The sequence below is a fragment of the Eptatretus burgeri genome, chromosome 18 (genome assembly GCF_056783735.1).
Source record: "Eptatretus burgeri isolate ZD-2024b chromosome 18, Ebu_testis_v1, whole genome shotgun sequence".
NCBI lineage: Eukaryota > Metazoa > Chordata > Myxini > Myxiniformes > Myxinidae > Eptatretus > Eptatretus burgeri.
This window is the reverse complement of record NC_140978.1, coordinates 46,198,878-46,221,578: the sequence shown is the minus strand read 5'-3', so window position 1 is coordinate 46,221,578 and position 22,701 is coordinate 46,198,878. Positions and strand designations below refer to the sequence as shown.

Below are 22,701 nucleotides of genomic sequence, written 5' to 3'. Positions count from 1 at the left end.
CCTTTCAGATAAATCCGAAAGGTCACGGGTCCCTTATCGGACCGAAGATCACCAATAGGTTGACCACGTGGGATAGGGTCAATTGCCAATTTCAATATACCTAAATACCCACGTCGTCCAAACTACCGGGGAAATTCACCCTCGGCAGGATCTGCGCGATCCGGGCCGTTACCGAGCCGGATCCGAATCATACCCCGAGCGGAAAGTACCAGATTCCTGCTGGGCCGATTGCACGATTACGGCAACAATGAAGCCTCCTAATTCCCGTTCGCAGAGCGGCAAACCAATGATCGAAAGGACAAGGACGAGCTAGGACATTCAACAAAAGGGGAATTTATTAACAAGAGGGGGAAGGGAACACACAAAGAGCAGAGTCATCCGAATAAGAAATGTGAATAATGTACAACAAAAAGCACTCAACAATTCTACTTATAGACGGGGCCCACAGACACACACACACACACAAATACCCAGAAGTTATGATGGCCGCGGCCTTTATTGATACCGCCAGCTCAGAGGGAAGGTGAGCTGGAGGTAAGGATAACGTGCTGGCTACCTGGCTGCGTTCGCGCGGCTCGATGTCCGCTCCTTCCCGGAGCACCAGTCGCCAAAGGACGGACCAGGGTAGCCGAATCCAGAGGAGGCGAGACGACGTGATCTCCCTTGATGAAATGGTCGACCGCTTGCTGTAATGAGTCAGACGAGACACCTCTGAAGCGCGGGATGCAGTCCGCCACAAACCCAGGCAGACGTGCTTCAAGACACATGGGACGCAATCTCTCCACACTGGTCCCGACAACCACTCCTCACACTCGTCCCGACCACCACTTTTTAGGAGGGAGCCGCTTCTTCTCCTGGCCACTCGCTTCCTGATAGGTTGGACCCATCGCACAATTCCCTGGCAGTCTCCCATTGGACAGGTCCACGATAGGCGGGGCAACTCCCACCCTTCTGGGTGGAGTCCCGATCGGAGGTGTTTGTAGCTCCGCCTACCTCCTCATCTCCGACCACGTGCGTAATGGCGATGGTGTTGAGTGGGAGACGGGGCGGGTGAGACGCCCACTCCTTGCCGATTGGCCAAAGAGGGACGCCATGCCTACGTTAAACTCCGCCCACGCACGCGCTCGCTCGCCGACGAGCACACGAAGAATGCCACGAGCAGCGTGTTGTTGTTGTGAAAGCGAAGATGGGCGTTGTTGTCGTTGTTGGAAGTGATGTAAAAAATCCTATCTATAAAATAATCCACAGCGCATGTACACTTAATTCCCATTAGACACAGGGGACGGGACCCTAACTAGAAACACATACTTACTGATACAACTGATCTATAGGACCTGGTTGTTGTGTGCTCATGGCTGCCAGATTCGTAACAATATATCCCACCCCTTGATCGGTGCTATTGTAACAAGATAATAACACTGGTCAACAACAAATTTGTTGTCTGCATTTTTTAAGCTGATTTAGGACGAATCTGATGCGCTGAATCCAAAACTCACATTAGTTTTGTTCAATCAGGTCAAGTTTTTGAGATATGGCCACATGTCGTTTTTTACATTTTTGTTCACATGTACGCATGTGTGGAGCATTTTAGAAGAAGTTGGTGGGGGTAAAATGTCATGTCAAATAATTGTTTTGATTGGAAATAATTATTTTAATGACAAGAAGTATTCAGGTACGATAGTTCTGGGTGATTATGTCGAAAAGGGATCAGTTTGAAGTCATAAAACCTCAAAATCTTCCAAAAATTGGTGAGGCAAAGCATAAAGTTCGTGGATCAAAACTAAAGTTAATGGGGCAGATTTTGTAATAATGTGATACAAAAAAGTTGTATTTTGGTGACCAAAAAGATGGTGACTGCTTCACTTACTTGTGCCAGGCTTTTCTAGGATTGACCATGGAGAAGTTGAAAGCTGGCATCTTTGATGGTTCTCAGATCCGTCAGCTCATCAGAGATCCAGAGTTCAAAAACTCAATGAATGAAGTGGAACTGGAAGCGTGGAAGACATTTGTTTTGGTAGTGAAGAACTTTCTTGGCAACAATAAGGCCAGAAACTACGCAGAACTTGTCAACAACATGCTGACTGCTTTCAGAAACCTGGGCTGCAACATGAGCATCAAGATGCACTACCTATTTTCACATATGAACCGGTTTCCTGAGAACCTGGGTTCAATGAGTGACGAGCAGGGGGAGAGATTCCATCAGGACATGAAGGAGATGGAGACCAGGTATCAGGGTCGCTGGGACGCAGTCATGATGGCTGACTACTGTTGGAATCTGAAGAGAGACCTCCCTGCCGCTGAACATTCCAGGAGTTCGAAGAAACGGAAGTTCAAGCCCTGAAGTTTGAACAGTGGTGACGCAACATGCAATTTACTTGTACTTACCTTTATCAATGCCCACCATTCAGATGACAGTAATCTATGTTTCTATCATGTAATCAATAAATGTTGTTGGCAAAACATTTTTTTTTTCTTAAAAACATGTTTAGGATGATATGTGTTGACAAAAATCAGCTGATAATGCCACAAAAATGTAATTGATTTTGTCACAAGATCTGATTTTTTCAAATCAACTTAGCACAAAAACCTGACCTGATGGAGAGAAACGGATGCCATTTCCTGATTCAGCAGTGCCAGAATACCCTAATTCACTTGTAGAAATCTAGACAACATTCAGAAAGTAAAAAAATTGTTGACCAGTGTAATCAATGTTATTCACTTCACCTATCAGTGGTCATAATATGTTTGCTCATCAGTGTATGTATATATATATATACAAACACATATACATATTTATATATACATACTCTGATTCTTCATTTAACAGCAGCTTTAGTTCCTGCAATTTCCTTTTGCTTGGATAATCTTGTCAAGTAATGCAATTTTATTGCTCCTGACAGCAAGAAATCTACAGTCCTGTCTGATCAAAGACAATGGTAGCCGAAAGGGGGAGGAAAGCAAGCTGCTCGGACATGGGACAAAATGGCTTGACGCCATTTTGGGCGCATTTTCCCACGCAGTGATGACGCAGTTTGACGAACCAAGCTGCAGAAACTCATCTCTGGGCACACAGCTAAGTGCTGGGAGAAAGGGAGGATTTTTATTTTATTTATTCTGTTCCCTTGTCTGCATTTGAAGTCTGTATGGAGGTGCGTCAAATAGAAATTTAATTTTACCACAAGTTATGTTTTTATTTATTTCACTTTGAATTATTACCATTGTAAATATTTGATATATTTTCATTAAACCCCCGCATTTATTAAAGTGACTTGTGTTGTCTATTTGTCGTGGGTTCGAGTATAAACCCGTGTGCCTCCCGTGCCTCGCGGTCCAGTCGGCCATCATTATGAATGGAAAAATAAAACCATTCGTCTTGGGATTAACAACGCTGAATGAAGCCAACCGGGAGAATAAGGTTTTGTTGAACCTTTCCACCAGGCCATCACATTGGGGCCGAAGCAGAATCGTGCTCGTCTTATTCATATCCATGGGCCTGTGTCTTACATCCAGTCTTTAGATCAATGAAGCACCAAGCACTTACATTTTATTACAAACATTCATCTTAAAAAAACCAAAAAAACACTTACAATGAATGAAACACGCCATTTTAAAGTGGCCAGTTGAATTTATCGAAGCTTGTGGTTTGAATACACAACTACGTCTAATTTTGCATGGTGAGGTGGTCATAAAATCATAATAATGAAGACATCAACAATAGCAGCTTTTCCTCACAGTTATACGGTTGTAGTTATCCTGCACAGCTGCCTTCAAATCCTTTGGTTTTCGACAAACTCACATTCTCAAGCCATTTCCATAGGTGAGGGACAATGACATATTAAACATTCAGTGGGAAAGAATGGAGAGAAAGAATAGGGGAGTAAAGTCAGGGTCGGGGATGTCCAAGATAAGATGTTCATGTTGTCCTCATGGGATATTTAACATCGTCTAATCGGTGTGGGTCTTGTTAAGCTTGAACACGACTTGTGTGTTCATGTAACTCCACCCACCAACTCCCACTCACCCCTTTCCCCCCAAAAACATATAAAAATAAAAATTAAAACAGTGGTATCTTGTATGTTATGTACCTCGTCACACTTCCTTTCCTTCCTCTCCACCACCTCCTTTCTACACTTCTCCCCAACACAACCACGTTGCGCACATGTCAGAGAAGATCGCTCGAGTATCAAGAGTGCTGGCACGTGGTGCAACACAGACAAGATGGATTTAATGGCCTTTTCCGGTGCTCAGTTAACTGTGCAAGTCCAGGTTGGGGGAGTAAATCACTCATTCTGACAAATCTGAGTATGTAATAAGTGCATGGCACCAAATGTGGAAATAACTAATGCCGATCGTATCAGACATCCAATAAAATAATTGAAGGTTCCTCCAAGCTGTTTGTGCTGATATAATACCCCCAGACAAACGCCTCGTTACATCAACAAAAACCTCACCCTCCCAACATCCTTGGAATGGGAACTCTTCCCAATGACTTCACCTGCTTGAAGAATCACAATGAAACACTGCAGGCAGGCGCACTGTACTCATACTACATCCATCAAAGGCATCGTCTACACTTCACTTGCTCCTCTTCCTCGGCTTTTTGGTTTCCGTTATGATCACCTCCATGACATCATCACTACTGTTTGTTTCTTTTGTACAACCCTTGCTGTAACAAGGAGGGAGGGAGGGAGAGTGGCTAAGAGCAACAGGTAAAGTAATTTAGTTCACAAATTAACACTATAAACTGAAAGGTACACCACAAACTATTTATTATGGGGGGGGGGAACATGCTGATGTGGTAACTCACCTGGAAACATTCATGAGGTCTTTCCCAGACAGTATTATCACCTCATCCTCCTCGCTCCCATCCGAGAGCTGCACCACGTTGGGAGCTGTGTAACCACAGTAACATAGAAAACCTTTTTAATCTATATACTCTACAAGAGCTGTGTGTGTGTGTGTGTGTGTGTGTGTGTGTGTGTGTGTGTGTGTGTGTGTGTGTGTGTGTGTGTGTGTGTGTGTGTGTGTGTGTGTGTGTGTGTGTGTGTGTGTGTGTGTGTCCATTTTTCTCTCAGATGGTTGAACGGATCTGCATTAAACTTTCAAAGGTTCATGTTTGAGCGCTGGGAAGTGTTTTAAGGCAACAAAAGAAATGTTCTATTTAAATTTTTTTTTTTAATAATCTCTATCGAACTGAAGCCTTTGCAGCTTTGTGAAAGGTAATAATAAATGATCCCTGACGCCATTCCTTTGCAGGGAAGCGTTTTAGGCCCCCACAAAAAATATAGACCGGGCAACGCCGGGTACCCCTGCTAGTACAAAATAAAACCGATGTCTTACAGTTCCCTCTTACCCATAGTTTCCTCATATCGATAGTTTGTAAGGCCAAATTTTATTACCTTCGCATTCTGCGAAAGGTTATGTATTGGTCGCTGTGTATTTACTTATTTATTTATTTATGAATATGTGTGTGTGTGTGTGTGTGTTTGTTTGTTATTCGCATAACTCAGAAAGTATTAAACCAAATCGCTTGAAATTTGGTGGGATGATGGGTTATTATCCAAGGAACATTTGATTAGATTTTGGGAGCGATCGGGTCAAAGGTCAAGGAAAGGTCAAATTCGTATTTTTACCATAGCGCGGTCAATTTTGATCTCATTGGCATGCAACCGATGCCAAAATGTTCAGAATTCATTGCCCAATCTTGTGATGGGCGACATGACACAATTACGTCATTACCCTTGTTAGCGGTTGGGGGTCAAAGGTCAGTGGGGTCACGACCTTTCAAAATATGCGGTTTTTGTCATAACACGGTCAAAAAATAAATACACAGCGACCAATACATAACCTTTCGCAGAATGCGAAGGTAATCAAAACCGATTTGCATGAAACCAACACCAAAATGTTCACTGTTCTGTTCCCCCCGCTCTCATGCCAAGAACAAAAAAGTAGCGGAGGCAAAGGTATGTGCTCTACCGAGTGCCCATTCTAGTTTTAGTAGTGTGTGTGTGTAACAATGATCACTTCATCAAAACCAAACACTTTATAAAACCACAACTTATAACGTGACCCACCAACCTCTGTGCTGCGTTTCCAAAATGACCACAGAATCGTCGCTCAGCTCCTCAACCTCTTCATTCTCCACCTTTACTCCTTCCAAGTCACCGTCATCCATTGCCTCTTCCTGCTCTTCCTCAGATTTGGGCTCATTGTCGTCGACTACCCATGAATTGACCAGGCCTTCACCGACTTGGGCTGTGTGAGGTCCTCTATGATAGACAGCCCCCTCACTGTGTGCACCACAACACATGGGCTGTTTATTCAGACTATCGAGTCAGATAAAGCATTACAACAAAGCACAAGCAAATCAATTGTCAGAAATGGTGGCGTGGAACTGTAACCAATAACGCAAACCTATTGCACCACCTGCATGAACACCGCACTGCACCTCCAAACCCACAACAAACAATTCACCCGTGCACGTCCCCACACATTCTGGAATGGTTAGATTGGCTCGTGGGCAGACGATATGCATAGACCGAATTGAAGGCAACCCTGTGACCGAAAAGCTGAACCCGAACCTCGTTGTTTGACAGTTTTCTGATCGGTTTTGTGTGTGGTTTCACCGCATTTCCTCATTTGTTATAGGTGGCAATAGTAACAGTTGTATAAAGATGTCTACGTTTGAGGTGGTTGTAGATTTGTAGTGAGGGTTGGTGTAATTGTGTGCAGTGCAGTGTTTTATTGAATTATGAATAGGATTTATTCTAACCAGTTGTTATTGCCAAATCTTCCTTCGATATCCTCCCGATCATCATGAACGCCGAGAATTTCATCGCCAGTTTCCTCTGCTTGTTCTGCTTCGGGCTCAAACTGGTAAGGCCGTATTCCATTTCCAGCTGCCCGAACTTCACCTCCCGTGACTACGTTATCCGACAATTCTCCATCTGATTCAGACCAAAATCCTTCATTTCTCTCACACTCACTGTCGCTACCAGACAAATCAAAGTCCATGTCATCCATTATTCAAAACCAAATGTTTGATTTTTTTTAAAGCAGAAATGAATGAAGCGTTTGAGTCGACAAATCGAATGTGGAAACGCACAGGAAGCCAATACAATCACGTAGACCACCAACCCGAGTAATTTACGTGCAGCCTTTGTTGTTCTGGAGATGACGTCATGTGGGCGACGCGTCGTTCAGTAGATTTCGGCAGAATTTTTAGGGGCGTTCCCCAAGAGGTTTTTTTTTTTAATTTTACATTTTACAGAACGAGTATTGTGAAAAAAAAAATTGTCAGATCAGAAATCACGATGAAAAACTCCTATAGGACATATATATATATATATATATATATATATATATATATATATATATATATATATATATATATATATATATATATATATATATATATATATATATATATATATATGCAATTTCAGTACTTTTGTGTGTCATGGGACCTTTAAGTGAGGAAAACCTTGAGCTTACGTTTGTTACATGTCACCACACAGGGGGTGGTGCTATGTTAACTAGGTCGGGTCTATTGCTCGTTCTCCCAGAATGTGATGACCCCGTCAACTTTTCCTACATTTTTGCATTTACAAAGCAGACTATAAAAAAGGAACCACATTCTTTCAACAACAGAGCCGAACATTTCCAAGCAGGCAAAAAACCCCGCCTTCCCGGCTTCATACCGGCAGGCCACGCTGATGATTGGTCGGAGTGACGTCAGAGAGGGAAGAAAGGGGCAAGAGAGACAAGATGGCGGTTGGAAGCAAAGTGTGAGGCTCTGGTCCCTCTCGGCACAACAAAACAGCAGCGCAATTCTCGTTGTTTGTGCTAATGTAAATGTGCTCGTGTGCTGGAGCAAAATACTAGCCATTGTCTATTTGGCTGTGTCATGAAGTTTGTGCGCTTTGGGAGGAGAAGAAGAGCATGTGTCTCAGCAATATCCTTTTGTATGTTTGAGGAAGAAGGTGGCGCCATTTGCTGTGAGCGGGCCTAGTGCTGAGAGAGGAGCGGTATGGCAATCTCGATCATGAGAAGAAACTGTATGGTTGTTTGTGGGCTCCTGGCGTTGAAGACTGCCGCACGCATTACCTCATGGACGTGGCTGCGAGGAGCGACCTGGCGCTATTTTGCTGCGTTTTCCTGCACAGTGGCTTCAAGGCTCAACGACTGTGAGGCTCCAAAAGTTCGTCTCTGCATACAAAGCTGAGTGCCGGCATGAAGGGAGGAATTTCATTTATTTCTTATCTTTCCCCTTGTCTGTTTTTGTGATTGAGTGGAGACGTCTCAAAATAGGATTTAGTTTTACTTAACTTTTCATTATCTCGCTTTGGTTTATTTTGATTGCAACTCGTTGATTTTATGTTCGTTAAACCATCATTTGTTAGATTTACTTGTGTTCGTCTATTCATTGTGGTTTTGAGAATAAACCCATGTGCTTCTGTTCTGGTAAACACTCCATGGTGGGCGCGCCTCTGCTGTTTCCCATCCCGCGTGTGCCATAATCTCCAAGGGTTTTGTGCCTCCAAGGTAAAACCATTCGACTATCCGTCCAGGTCGGTGTTATCCGCTGTGGACACGACAATATTATCATTATCCTCTTTCTCTATATTGTTATGTTTGTGGGGTAGATGGAGGAATTTAATATTCAACGTAGGATTGTATAGTGTAGCATGGTCCGTGGACGAACAGGAGACATCTCGATGTAATTTAAATGTAAGAAAACTGTCAGCTTAAGATTGTTACATGTCACCACACTGAGGGGGGTGCTGTGTTAATTCGGTGGGGATTAAGGCTAATTTCTCGCACTTTGTGACCCCCCCCCCCCCCCGTGACCTTTTCCTATGTTTTTGCATTTACCAAGCCGGCGATAAAAGAAATAATGCTTTAACAACCAGCAGGCCACACCTCCAAGTCTGATTGGTTGATGTGACGTGAGAGATGAAGGCATGATCGGAGAGCAGATAGTTGGTGTGAGGAACACGGTTGAGACAGAGGGTCTTGTTTTTTGCTCTCCCCTCGGCACGACAAAATAGCAGCAAGATTCTCGTTGTTCACGTGGGGGTGAATTTATTCAAACAATGGCGAGCGTCTCATTTCAGCACGTGATCGGCTGAGTCACAAAGTTTGTTCGCTTGATGAGAGAAGAGGGCATGATCGGAGAGCAGATAGTTGGGAAGGTACGTGTTGGAGATGGAGGGTCTCACTCGCTGACTTTGCCTCGACATGACGAAGAAGGCTGCGCAATTTTCGTGTTCATGCTGTGTGAATTTGCCCATGTGCTGGAGCAAGATGTGAACTATTACTGTTCGGCTGAGTCACGAAGTTGCACGTTTTTGAGAGAGAGAAAGAGGAAGAGGACGAAGAAAAGAAGGCATCTCAGCAATAACTCGGCATTATCTTGTGTGTTTGAGGAGGAAGGTGGGCCATCGTTGTGAGCGGACCTGGAGTAAGAGAGGAGCGGGATCAGCATACTCGTTTGAGAGAAGAGACTGTATGGCGGTTGGTGAGCTCTGGTGCTGAAGACCACTGCACAAATTACCTCGTGTACGTTTGCCATGCAGAGAGCGGTTTGGCGCCATTTTGGGTGCGGTTTCCTGTGCAGAACGACGCGGTTCAATCGCCAAGCTCATAAAAGATCATTTCTGGACACCCAGCGAAGTGCCAGCATAAAGGGAGGGATTTTCTTACATTTTATCTTTCCCCTTGTCTGTATTCAAGTCCGTGTGGACACGTCTCCAAATTAGCTCAAATTTACCTCGTGTTTTTATGATCATGTTTTGATATATTTCCATTACAAACATTTCACCTTTGTTCATTAAACCCTTATTTATTAAATTTGCTTATGTCTGTCTATTCATCGTGGATTCGAGTATAAACCCTTGTGCTTCCATCTGGTACACGCCTTTGCCACCCTCCATTCCACACGCACTATAAGCTCCAAGGATCACATGCTCGCCTCCAAGGTAGAACCATTCGGCTCTCCGTCCAGGTCGGTGTTAGCCGCCCCCTCCACGACAATTGGGTCAGGGTAATTAGCTCAACCGATGTGCACACGACAATATGTTATCATCTAACCAAACATATTGTGGGACAACCCCTCTCACTCTTTCCTACCCCCCCCTCATATATCCAAGTATCCCCCTCCATTACCTCCTCATCCACAATAAAAACTTGCATCACAGAAAAAAAAAAAAACATTATTCTATTATGGTGTTCTAAATCATTCTTAATCATTCCCTTTGGTGTGTACCACTAAAAAGATTATTCCATTCTGGTGTTCTAAATCATTCTTAATCATTCCCTTTGGTGTGTACCACTAAAAAAAGATTATTCCATTCTGGCGTTCTCAACCACTCATTTAATCATTCCCTTTGGTGTGTACCACTAAAAAAAGATTATTCCATTATGGTGTTCTAAATCATTCTTAATCATTCCCTTTGGTGTGTACCACTAAAAAGATTATTCCATTATGGTGTTCTCAATATAATTAACAATACTTTTGCCTCCCCAAACAGGACAAGGTTTCATTTTTTCCTCCAAAACTCAGCCAAATCGATTGGAATTTTATGGAAGTGGACATACGTATCTGCCGGCTCTTCGGCACACTTCACCACTTCGTCTGCACGCCGTCGTGCCTCCTCGTTATTCACCACTGCGTCGTGCGCACATGCTACAGTCACACGTTGTACAGGTAGAGATTCGGCGAGTCCACAGCAACGACCCTCCTTTCTGTGGGACATATTGATAAACTGAGACATTGCATCTCATCTTTCTGCACTGTGGGGAGAGAGGGGAGAGTTAGGAGAGAGGGTGGGGAGAATGGGGAGAGAGAGCAAGAGCACCCATCTACATACATTATATGTGCAAAAAGGGTCGAGTTTTTGACATCTCTCCAACAGACCGAACCATGAATGACATAACATGGTGCTGTGTTTAATTTGGTGAGAACTATTGTTATGGATATGGTTTGGGAGTTAAATAGGGTCTAATAAATAACAAGTGTCTGACTATAATAGCATGTAATAAATGAATGACCAAGCAGTGTTGAGTGTTTTTAGGAGCTCCCCTTGTCGGCCATCCCAAAATGTTCATGTCCAAGACCCAACCTTCATACATTTGTGTTTTATGTGGTTCTACCCATTGTGATCTGTCATGAAGTGGTTTCCTTTTCGATGAAATACCAGCGCCAAGGTTCCTCTTGACGTACAGGTGCCTCCACATCGCCCAGATACAGCAAGGGTATGTATGGGCTTGTGATGCCCGACAGTCATATGCGAGAGAAGCGTCGATAATAAAGGTAGGTCCACATGGCTGGCAGGGGCACTGGCAGTACAGGACCACGAGGCTCCGAGAAGATGGGGGCAATTCCCTCAAGAGGGCGGCCAATAAGCATGCAATCGGCGGTCCAAAGCTCAACCTCATCAAGAACTATAAAAGGTAGTTTACAGCTTGTAGCTGTTCCCCCTCATGTCCGAATCAAAGTCCCGACACTAGTGTAACGGTCGTAAGGTCTGTAATCCTGACACGCCCGCCGGGTGGGAATGGGTCAAATGTGTCCCTCTTCTGCCCTTAATTTGCACACGTTCTGGCGATCGCGAGTCATGCAGCCATGCTGAAACTGCCCCTCCAAGTCGGCCGAGAGAAGCCGAAGTGCAGTTTGGGTTCAAATAATTACATATAAAATGCACACAGTACCAATCGACCCACGTATGGGTTTATTGTGCCAAACAATGACGCACTCAGAATTCTGCATCCTGAAAATGGCCACAGCACATAGAATTGCATCAACAGAAGGCTTTGATTTACAATGAAGGGGTGGGGGAGAGTGGAAGAGAAATGGCCACAAGTGGCAATCACAGACATAAACCATTGAATGAAAATAATTCCTTGAGCCCACGGTGCTAACAACACACTTTTTTACGTAACTTATTTCACTCAGACCAAGATTCACAAGACAGATGGAGAGAAAGCTGCGACAGAACGAACATGAGGTGCAAGCAAGTCCTGCTCGCGCCCGATTTTGGCGCCAAAACGACCCCGAGGCACAGCATGAGGGCTTGTCTGCTTGCCTGGAACCACAGCATGCCTCAAGCAGTAGAGCGAGGAACTTCCAGTGATGGGGAACACGTTCGCCCACAGAAAGGGCAGCCCAGATGGTATGATGACGGTCAATATCCCTGGGTGAGGATCAAGAGGACTGCGAGGATTACAGAGAGCGCTTGCAGAAGAGGGCTTCAAGGACACAGAGATTGAGAGTGAGATTTTCGCTCGTAGAGGCCCATTGCAGTTTTTCATGGTTTGGCACTTTGGACCACCAGTTGACCACTTGCTGGCCACTCTCCAAGGGAGCCTCATGATCCTGAATGGCCATTGCCCATGCCAGTCACATGTGGCTGCCTGGCACAACAAACACATGCGTGCCGTTGCGGTCTCTGGGCCACGTGAAACCTTGGCACTGGTATTCAAGAGAAAAGGGAAACAATGACAGATCACAACGGCGAAAACCACATAAAACACAAAGGGGGGGAGGTGATTGCTTAGACATGAACATTCTGGGAGGGGAGACAAAGTGAGCTCCAGAAAACAGATTTGACACTACATGGTCATACACTTATCATGTACTATTGAAATAACTATTTGTAAACCAAGCACCACTTAATCCCTAAACCATATCCATAACAATATATTTGACTTAAATTCTTGGTTGAAATATAACAAAAAAAAATTTGAATACTCTGAATTTTTTTTTATCCCATGAGGTCACCCGTTATAATTACATTGTAATAACTTTTTAAAACCCTTTAACAACAACATCCATGAGCTTTGGAAGCGAGGCAGTCAAATCACATCCATTTTTTGAAGTCATCATTCATAATCATCCAACTGATTGTTGGCAATCACAAAACATGGTAAAAGAGCACCACTGATAACAAACTCTCCTTTAAAACAAGTCAAACATCCACCATATTTATATAAACCGACCACAGCTGCATCCGATAATCGAGCTAAACATGTCATGAGGTCAGTATGTCGATGGGCCATTCACACCATCATACCCTGACCTGTCCCTCCTCTCAAACTGCTTCACCTACTGCCCTCTTCTTGCATTTTTGTTAATGGAATAAACATCTCGCTTTCCATCAGTGTGACCGAAAATACATAGAAGAGATGATGTTGCACCTTTGGATGAGGTGAGTTGTGTTCATAGTACCTGGCCTGTACATCATTCTCGAGAGCACGCTGGATTATCTCCGTTAACTCCAACACCTTGACGCTCGCCACGTGACTGCAGCGAAGGACCTGGTACCACAGTTGTCAAAAAAAAAATAAATCTAATTTTTTTTTTTTTAACAATGACATCATACGATGGCTAAAATGGGCCATGCGAGGTCATGGTAATAACGATTACCTGATCTTGCAGCAAACGAATACCGCCAGAGGCTTGGAGAGCACACAACTCTCGATGTTTGTTCATGGCAACCAGAAGCCGGCCTTCCATGACCCTCTCCTCCAGCCTTGTAGGGTCCACCAGAAGCCGAGAACTTCGGAAGGGCAGTTTGGGAGAGGAAGAAAAAAAATATATACGCTTAATTTTTTTCCCGTCTGTGGAACTGTGTGCAATGCTAAATAGATCGACAGATCCAGACGTTCCAGAAATCGACACCAGCGGTACAACTTACCATGAAAACAACGCCTCTTCGTGCATTACCAGGCGATGTCGGTCATCCAACAGACATTTTCGGCTATCAGTGGTGACGTGTACAGCATTTAGCTAATACCTTCTGGTCACGATGGCGCAAAGAACATCATGCGACCTTGCAGCCCCATACGCGATAGTAAGTCAAGAAACGCAACCTTCGGGTCAGTTGCATTATTCTGCTGATTGTGGATGCGCACAGGAACGACTGTCCTTATGGACGTGTGGTTGGGACATTGCCAATGCAGACGGTCAGGTTCGAAAAGTGCAAATACACACCGTGAAGGATGGTAAACCCATATCTACCTGTGACCAGTACCTCAGGTTGTACTGCTTATACCAGCGGGGAAAGAGCGAATTATTTCATTGTTTCTATCGATTGAGTTATGTATTCTCATGTTATTTTCCACTATGTCCTGATCCGTTTGCCATAATCTGGTCTATCGATTTCATGACTGTATATGTACTATGTAATCAGCTTATTTCATTTTTGACAAATGTTCAACATTTTTCATAATGTTCAATAACAGTTTGAAAAATGTTTCGAGCAATCAGGGCTACCCTGGTTTTCGTGTTCACGTAATTGTTTTTGCTCAATCTATTGCTGTGGTTTCTCTCCAGGCGATGAGTGCGATGCAACCAAGTTTGAATGTAAAATGTCTGTTCATGCTCCGTCCATGTTTTGCCTCATGCATATTCATGAATATGCCTGGTATTGGCTTAATGGTTAGGGTGGTGGGCTTGTGATCATAGGATCCTATGTTCAAATCCTCCTCGGCTGTTGAATTAATACCAGGTGGGGTTGACTGCCTGTCATCCTCCTGATGTCCGCAAAATGAGTGCCAGCTTGCTGCTATCCTGTGTCGGAGTGACGACCAATCCAGGATTGTGCTCAATAAGCAAGGAGACTGCTGAGGCAGCACCAACGCTATGCACAGAGTATTGTCCAAATGGATGGATGCACATTCATGTTTTTCCTCATACATATTTATGCTCTGCCCATGTGTCGTGTCATCTTCTAAGCAAGCAGTGAGACCAGCACTGCCCTGTCTGGAGAGACGTGTGCATGTACCTGGAAAGGCATGGTTTTTACCGTCGCACTTGGAGTGTTTTAAATTAAAGAAAAAGTGATTTAAACCTCAAAGTGTTGGTAAGCTTCCAGGAACATTAGTTATTCAAAGAATCTGGACACACATGCCATTCCAGGATATGCATCATTTATTTTTTTGCATTGCTTCATTTTTGTTTCCTTCCACCATGCAATCTGCTTGTTTATAAATACTTTACCTTGAAATGTGCTCCTTCGTTAGCTGCATGTTGCTTATCTTCAAATTCCGAATGCACATTTTAATAGGAAATTTGTAATATTTATCCCGGGGCATTCCCCCAGACCCACAAAGCATACTCATTATCCTGTGTGCCCCAAGGATTGAGTGTCTGCCGATAATCTCCTGATATTTGACAATATGAAGAGGAAGATCTCCCTATTTTTGACAATCTAAACTTGAAATATCTTCCAGAAAACCATGCATCCAGAAGTTTGGACTTATTGCATTACTGTTCAAGTAACATAAAGAAGAACTGAAGATTTGACTGCATAATCGAGCATGTGACTTCCGACAATAAAATTCAACCACAATATGCTTTACGTATTGTTGTGAGAATGACTTTGAGGGGTTAACTTTGCATAGGATGGGTTTGTTATCTCCCATATTGAATGCACTGTATTAGAATAAGCATGAGATAATTAAATTATCATGCAAGAAAGATGTCGTCTTCCAACCTCCAATGTTTGAGTATATACCCGCCATCCCTGGGAACCCCTTGATAATGTTCTTACCTTTGTAATCCATCTTTGATGTGCTTTAAAACAACCTCATAGGCCATCAAGTGCAAGTTTGTGCAGGGAAAGCAGTGTTTCGGTCCCGACCAAGACAGAGGAGGACCACCATCTGAATGACAAAATGATGAGTGGTGCCCCCACCCATAAAACTGGGGCCCAGATCAAGAGAAGCTGAGTGGGGAGGGGCTAAGTGCATCATCAGAGCAGGTAGGAGCGGAAGCTATAAAGGCAGGTGTAATGCGGGTGGACCATAGGAAATGCCAGGAACTTCACCAGGGAACCTGCACACGAGTTGCTGCAGGGTTTCCTCCTGAACCATGCCCCACCCTCTTTGCTGTGGTGGTCTCCACCACTCCCCACCCAGCAAGCCGCACCCACTCTCCTCCTCGTGCCCAGGATCTGACTGCGGCACAATTTGTTCCTTTTTGCCTGCTCGTGTCTCCACCAAGGGGTCATGTTGTGTCCTGCCGGGCACAGCCGGGGTATTTTTCATTTTTGTCAGCCTCGCTCTCTTGTCTATCTCCTGTGAAATGTCTGTCTGAGGCCTTAAGATTACATACTTAAGATTCCCGTTTGTTCATTTGACTCATGGGTTGAGTGTTAAGGTGTGTTTATTGTTCATGATGGATTGCTTTGCCTTGTGTTCCTGCCCCGTGTTCTCCGAGTGAATTTGGGTGGTTCTGATCGAGATTGCAATTGTGCACTATGTTCAAGGAAAAATCAGACAAGGGTGATTCGTGTGCATAACGAGGCCGTGCCAAACTCCACTCAGTCGTACGGCACCGAATAGGAGCTCGGTGGTCCCACTCAGGATGGTATCTTGGTGGACAGACACGCAATCCGGCCAAGGATGACCCAATCAGTTAGCTGCCCCGAATGCTATGACATGGTTCGCCGGAATATGAGCCGGGCAACTGGACAAACCCGACAACTTCAATAATAGTATAATACACCAGTGATGTACAAAATAGACAAAACCAACTCCAGGCTCACCCTTCGTGGAAGAAGGCAAAGGTCGTTGTTAGTGGCATGTGGTGAATAGTTAGAGGAACAGGATCACGGTCTTCCACCGAATACTACAATAGAAAAACAACAGGAAGTACATGAGAGCAAGGGAGAACTGCACTGATCATAAAGTGGCACCAAATCATGATGGCAAGGTGATGAAGTGATTAATCGTAAGACACTTTTGGTGTCATTACCAGGGTTACTTCCTCGCCTTGCACAGTGACATCTGGCCGACGGAAGTGCGCCAGTGCAGCATTGGCAGCGATAACAGCTGCATCCATGATGTTTCCGTCATGGTTCAGGGCATGAATATCTGTGCGCACCTGCCACACCTGCAAAGGAGGCAGCCATCTTGGAATACCAAGCCCTAGTTCCGCTTCCTAAGAAGGCCGTGCGAGATGCGGAGGCTGTGTGAGATCACAAACCTTCTCTCCAGAAATAACACAGAGGGACTCCGTGTCGACAGAGCGAGAGGAACGCAGACACCTTTCCAGCAGTCGATTCATCTCGATGGCCATTTCAGATTGCCTGTGTTGAAGACATATTCACATGGTACTGCGTATTATCCGCACAACTTGGAACAGGTGACATATCAGTGTTAGAATGTGGTTTCTCAAGTCTCCGATGACATGCAGCGTCGACAAACATGAACACTAATTTATACAAAACATCTAGGTCATAAAACAGTAATTTGTTATGAGGGACGGGGGGGGGGGCTGGTGTTGATTGCACAATGAATGATAACAGATCACACAACACCGTTTAGTCACCGGTTCGTCGTACACCTTCCACAAGTGTTATGCAGTGGTTCAGAAGTTACAATTACTGATGAAGTTTACAAGACAAGCAATAAAGAAATCAGTGGTGGCAGATGAAAGTCAAAACTGTGTTTTCACACATTTAAAGAAGAGTTTAGAAAAAAAAAAAAATCACATGAGGAAGTGAAAAGTTGCACTGCGTACTGAAAAACACAAGACATCGACAACAAACAGCTTTGTACGTGTATTAAAGCTGGAAAAGTGGAAGGAGGTATCTGGTGTATATTTTGAGTGTTTTTGTATTTTGTGAAGAATATTTGCTCTTCAGGCATTCCGTACTTCCCATATCAGAGCAAGCTGTTAAAACATTGAACAGTTGAAGCGGATGAAACGGCATTCATCATTCAACCTGACCAACGTGATGAGAATAGTCCTGTCCATTTTGCAGTGAGGGGTGGGGGGGTAGGGAGGAAGGGCTGGTCAGGGGCCCTTTAAGATGAACCTACTATTTGTTGATTGGAATGTGCAATGTCTGTAAAATTGCCAATTACTCGTGAGCAACTTTGTTTCCTCTTGTTGATTTCATCCAAAACACACACACACGATTTCTATCAAAAGAAAACTCATCAAGAAGTAAAAGCCCACCTGCCCTGCTCAAAACCTGGAGAAGCCATTGGAGACAACTCCAGATTGAAAAAAAGGACTCCTTCAGATGGTCTGCTGGGTTTAGGGGACACAAGTTCGCATGATACTTGAGCCAAGACCCTAAGGGAGGGGAGCGAGGGAACAAGCAACACAAAAATAAACCTGGATATCCCTTTCGATCATGGGTCACAGCTTCTCAAACAGATGTGAATGCACACCGTGGATCACCGGTTAAACAAAAACATTTCAAACATGTTTTTTGCATCTGTTGCATCGAGAATGCCCAAGTTGGTTTTTGTACCGATCATTCGTTTTGCCGTAGCCGTGTGCAGTGGTGCGTTCTCACGTTTTCCTGGGGAACACTAAAACAATGGGTCACAGAAGTGCTTGCCGACTTGACATCATGAGGGTCACCCTGATTGACAAACCTTGTCCACAATTTCAATTCATAAAATGATATTAAAGGGCATGGTAAACATCAGAAGGGGAAACTGGAAAATTCTAATTACCTTGGCCACAGAGGGTGGGTGCACGTTATATTTTACCCACGTCTGTCTGTCTGTTGGGTCGCCGAAATAGGTGACCCTTATTGTCAGTAATTATGTCTGTCTGTTTGGATGTTTGTTCGTTTGTCATCAGCATAATTGGTAGTAAACGTGAGCGGATTTTGACCAAACTCGGGTGGTAGGTACATCTTATGACCTCGTGCTTTGGAAATTGTGATTGTTGCTAGCGACGCTTTGGTTCCCCAGCAACAACCGAAAAACCTTCAAAATCGGTACCGTTCAAGCGAAATAAATTCCAAAAGCCATTATCCCACGTAGGGTTATGAAATTTGGCATGAATGATCTACAGGTGATGCTCTATCAAATATATTCCGGCTTTTGTGATATATGGAATACTTTACCTGCAGCGTCCCCTACAATTAGGGTATGCGCGAAAATTGAAGGCCCCCGAGCGACCAGGTGAGTGCATCGATACGAATGAAACTTTGCAGGTTCATGGTACTCAATGACTACAACTTTGCCTCAGGACATATTGACCGATTTCGCTGAGGTCAGGGGTCAAAGGCCAATTAGTGCAAAAATCGATAATATGCGAGAGCTGGAGGTACCTTCGCGCCAAATGCTACTCCACCTAGGGTTATGGTCGGATGGTCATGAAAATTCACACTAATCGTCTGGAATACATTGTGCACAAACGGTCGAGCCGGATTTTCGATTTAGATCTGTGTTCACCCACAGCACCCCCTCGAACTTTGGGGATTTCCGATTTCAAACCGCATTTTCGGTACTTTTCATTCAAATGGATACCGAGTAGTTATCAGCAGATGGAATTGGATGAGATTTGATATGCATAATCTTAAGGTGATTCTCTATCCACTATATGACATCCATTTTGCTCTATATCTTATAGTTTCCATGCTCGGCGACCCATCGCCATCTACCGGCTTGTCTGTTTATTTGTTTGTCTGTGTGCAGGATATCTCAAAAAGTTGTGGACGGATTCGGACACAACTTGGAAAGGTCAGGTGTGTGACAAGGACAAATCGATTCAATTTTAGTGATGATCTGGATCTGATCTGGATATAAGTTTTCTAATATTTTTTTTTAACTTTTCAAGTGTTTCTTCATCATAGAGAGATGATACCAAAAACGACATAGAGCATGATATTAAAAAACGTTGTGGACGAGTTGTGACAAAACGAGGTGGAAGAGTTGGTTTGGTGACACGAACAAGCGGATTCGAGTTGGGTTAAGGTCCGGATTCAGATCCGACCCATCAGTGGCAAACAAAATGTAAACTATTCAGCCTGGCAGAGGTATGTTCTCCACTGAGTGGCGTTATAGCTATAAATCGCACTCAAACGTGTGTGTGTGTGTGTGTGTGTGTGTGTGTGTGTGTGTGTGTGTGTGTGTGTGTGTGTGTGTGTGTGTGTGTGTGTGTGTGTGTGTCAACACCACAGGGGAAAGGTCGATCCCCAAAACAAGAGGAGTCCCTGAGGTGAAAAAAGAAAGAAGGATGAAGAGAAAATGTGATAATTAAATGATCCAGATTGAGCAAGGAATGGTCTGGGAAGGAATGTGGGGAAACTGTCAGGATGGAAACATCTGTGGGTGGGAGGGGTCGAGTTCAGACACAGACACAGACACAGACACAGACACAGACAGTACCTCGTTTTTCCCAGCTCCACGACACAGCAGCCATACTCTGTACCGAATGCGATCCTCACTTTGCGGTAGTCGTACGTTTGCCGTCCGTCCAGCCTCTACGACCAGGGACAGGGACAGGGACAGGGACAGGGACAGGGACAGGGACAGGGACAGGGACAGGGACAGGGAAAACTTGCGGATCAAAATGGGATTTGGGGACAAAGCGATAACACCGCCATCGGACACGTTAACAGTGATGTCCGAACGATTGTCCACCATCAATGTTCAACCATTCCATTGACACCTCCTTGTCTCTCTTACCTTCTTTTCCCGCACGGCCAAAAGCACGAAGTCCCGCTCGCAATTAGACAACGGAGTCTCTTTCATTGCGTCGTCTCAACCTGCTCCCTCGTGGTGAGAACAAGCACAGAGAGAATGGAGATAAATAAATAAATAAATATACAGGACAAGCACGTGATCTCGCACGTGTTCGCGCACATTGATGACGTAGTCCATCACGTGGGATTTTAAATGCTCTATTTTAACGGGCTTCGACACAACAGCTTGTGTTTAACAACTCCAGCAGTGTGTACAAAGTTTAAAATAAACTAAACATTCATGATTAGGGACCAACGTACACGTGAAGGTTACAAACTGGAAAACCAGCTCGACCAAAAACAATGCCGTCAATATGGAACAGAATCATGAACACGTGGTGTTCGTGGTGCCGTGAACCAACCGCATCACTTCACCAATCACAACAACCACATCACCATAACCACCAACTCCAACCTGATCACCATTCACAACAACCACATCACCATTACCACCAACCCCAACCTGATCACCATTCACAACAACCACATCACCATTACCACCAACCGGAACCCGATCACCATTCACAAACACCACATCACCATTACCACCAACCCCAACCTGATCACCAATCACAACAACCACATCACCATAACCACCAACTCCAACCTGATCACCATTCACAACAACCACATCACCATTACCACCAACCCCAACCTGATCACCATTCACAACAACCACATCACCATTACCACAAACCTGAACCCGATCACCATTCACAACAACCACATCACTTCAACAATCACAACAACCACATCACCATCACCACCAACCGGAACCTGATCACCATTCACAACAACCACATCACCATTACCACCAACCCCAACCTCATCACCATTCACAACAACCACATCACCATTACCACAAACCTGAACCCGATCACCATTCACAACAACCACGTCACTTCACCAATCACAACAACCACATCACCATCACCACCAACCAGAACCTGATCACCATTCACAACAACCGCATCACCATTACCACCAACCCGAACCTGATCACCATTCACAACAACCACATCACCATGACCACAAACCTGAACCTCATCACCATTCACAACAACCGCATCACCATTACCACCAACCCAAACCTGATCACCATTCACAACAACATCACCACCATTACCACCAACCCGAACCTGATCACCATTCACAACCACCGCATCACCATTACCACCAACCCAAACCTGATCACCATTCACAACAACGACATCACCATTACCACAAACCTGAACCCGATCACCATTCACAACAACCACATCACTTCACCAATCACAACTACCACATCACCATCACCACCAACCGGAACCTGATCACCATTCACAACAACCACATCACCATTACCAACAACACGAACATGATCACCATTCACAACTACATCACCATTACCACCAACCTGAACATGATCACCATTCACAACAACCACATCACCATTACCACCAACCCGAACCTGATCACAATTCACAACAACCACATCACCATTACCAACAACACGAACATGATCACCATTCACAACAACCACATCACCATTACCAAAAACCTGAACCTGCTCACCATTCACAACAACCACATCACCATTACCACCAACCCAAACCTGATCACCATTCACAACCACATCACCATTACCACTAACCCGAACCTGATCACCATTCACAACAACCACATCACCATTACCACATCGAACACAGGAATGAGACAGAAACACAGGAATGAGACACGAACACAGGAATGAGACACGAACACAGGAATGAGACGGGAATACAAGAATGAGACACGAACACAGAAATGAGACACAAACACAGGAATGAGACACAAACACAGGAATGAGATGGGAACACAGGAATGAGACACAAACACAGGAATGAGACACAAACACAGGAATGAGACACAAACACAGGAATGAGACACAAACACAGGAATGAGACGGGAACACTGGAATGAGACACAAACACAAGAATGACCGGTGGTGTAAAAATGTAGTCGTTTAATCTGTTCATGAAAAAATATGTGGATAAAGATGGTAATGTTTTTTCTACAAATTAAATACGATTCATTATTTAAGTGAGGATTTTGAAGATAATGAGAGTGATGATCGTATCTCTGTTGGAACAGAAGACAGTTATGATACTGAGAGTTTGTGTTCAAACGCGAGTTATGAAAGTAGTTTATTCGAAGATTGTGAAAGCACCGATGAAAATAATGA

The 22,701-nt window shown here is 44.3% G+C and overlaps 1 protein-coding gene across 3 annotated transcripts; it reads right to left on the bottom strand.

Annotated features, from left to right (window-relative positions):
• Positions 1–3,522: 3,522 nt before the first annotated feature.
• EXOSC9 (exosome component 9) lies at positions 3,523–22,333 on the bottom strand. 3 transcript variants are annotated; one of them, XM_085864146.1, is made up of 13 exons: positions 20,760–22,333; positions 20,443–20,522; positions 20,143–20,237; positions 17,969–18,088; positions 16,991–17,093; positions 16,760–16,897; positions 16,551–16,633; positions 13,427–13,559; positions 13,229–13,317; positions 10,600–10,746; positions 6,079–6,290; positions 4,808–4,892; positions 3,523–4,696 (listed from the first exon to the last, which is right to left on the bottom strand). In XM_085864146.1, exons 2-13 carry the CDS (start codon positions 20,506–20,508, stop codon positions 4,576–4,578), a joined length of 1,392 nt encoding a protein of 463 aa, XP_085720272.1. In that variant the 5' UTR covers positions 20,509–20,522; positions 20,760–22,333; the 3' UTR covers positions 3,523–4,575. The 3 variants fall into 3 exon arrangements, with proteins under 3 accessions (XP_085720272.1, XP_085720271.1, XP_085720273.1); XM_085864145.1 differs by lacking the exon at positions 20,760–22,333 and having other exon boundaries at positions 20,443–20,707; XM_085864147.1 differs by lacking the exon at positions 20,760–22,333 and having other exon boundaries at positions 3,523–4,666; positions 20,443–20,692.
• Between the last annotated feature and the right edge of the window lie 368 nt (positions 22,334–22,701).

Coding starts and splice junctions, on each gene's coding strand:
- EXOSC9 (XM_085864146.1), bottom strand. CDS start 20,508: ATGAAAGAGACTCCGTTGTCTAATTGCGAGCGGGACTTCGTGCTTTTG. Junction 16,898..16,990: donor GTGTTATTTCTGGAGAGAAG/GTTTGTGATCTC, acceptor CCTCCTTTGCAG/GTGTGGCAGGTGCGCACAGA. Junction 16,634..16,759: donor AAGGCGAGGAAGTAACCCTG/GTAATGACACCA, acceptor TTTCTATTGTAG/TATTCGGTGGAAGACCGTGA.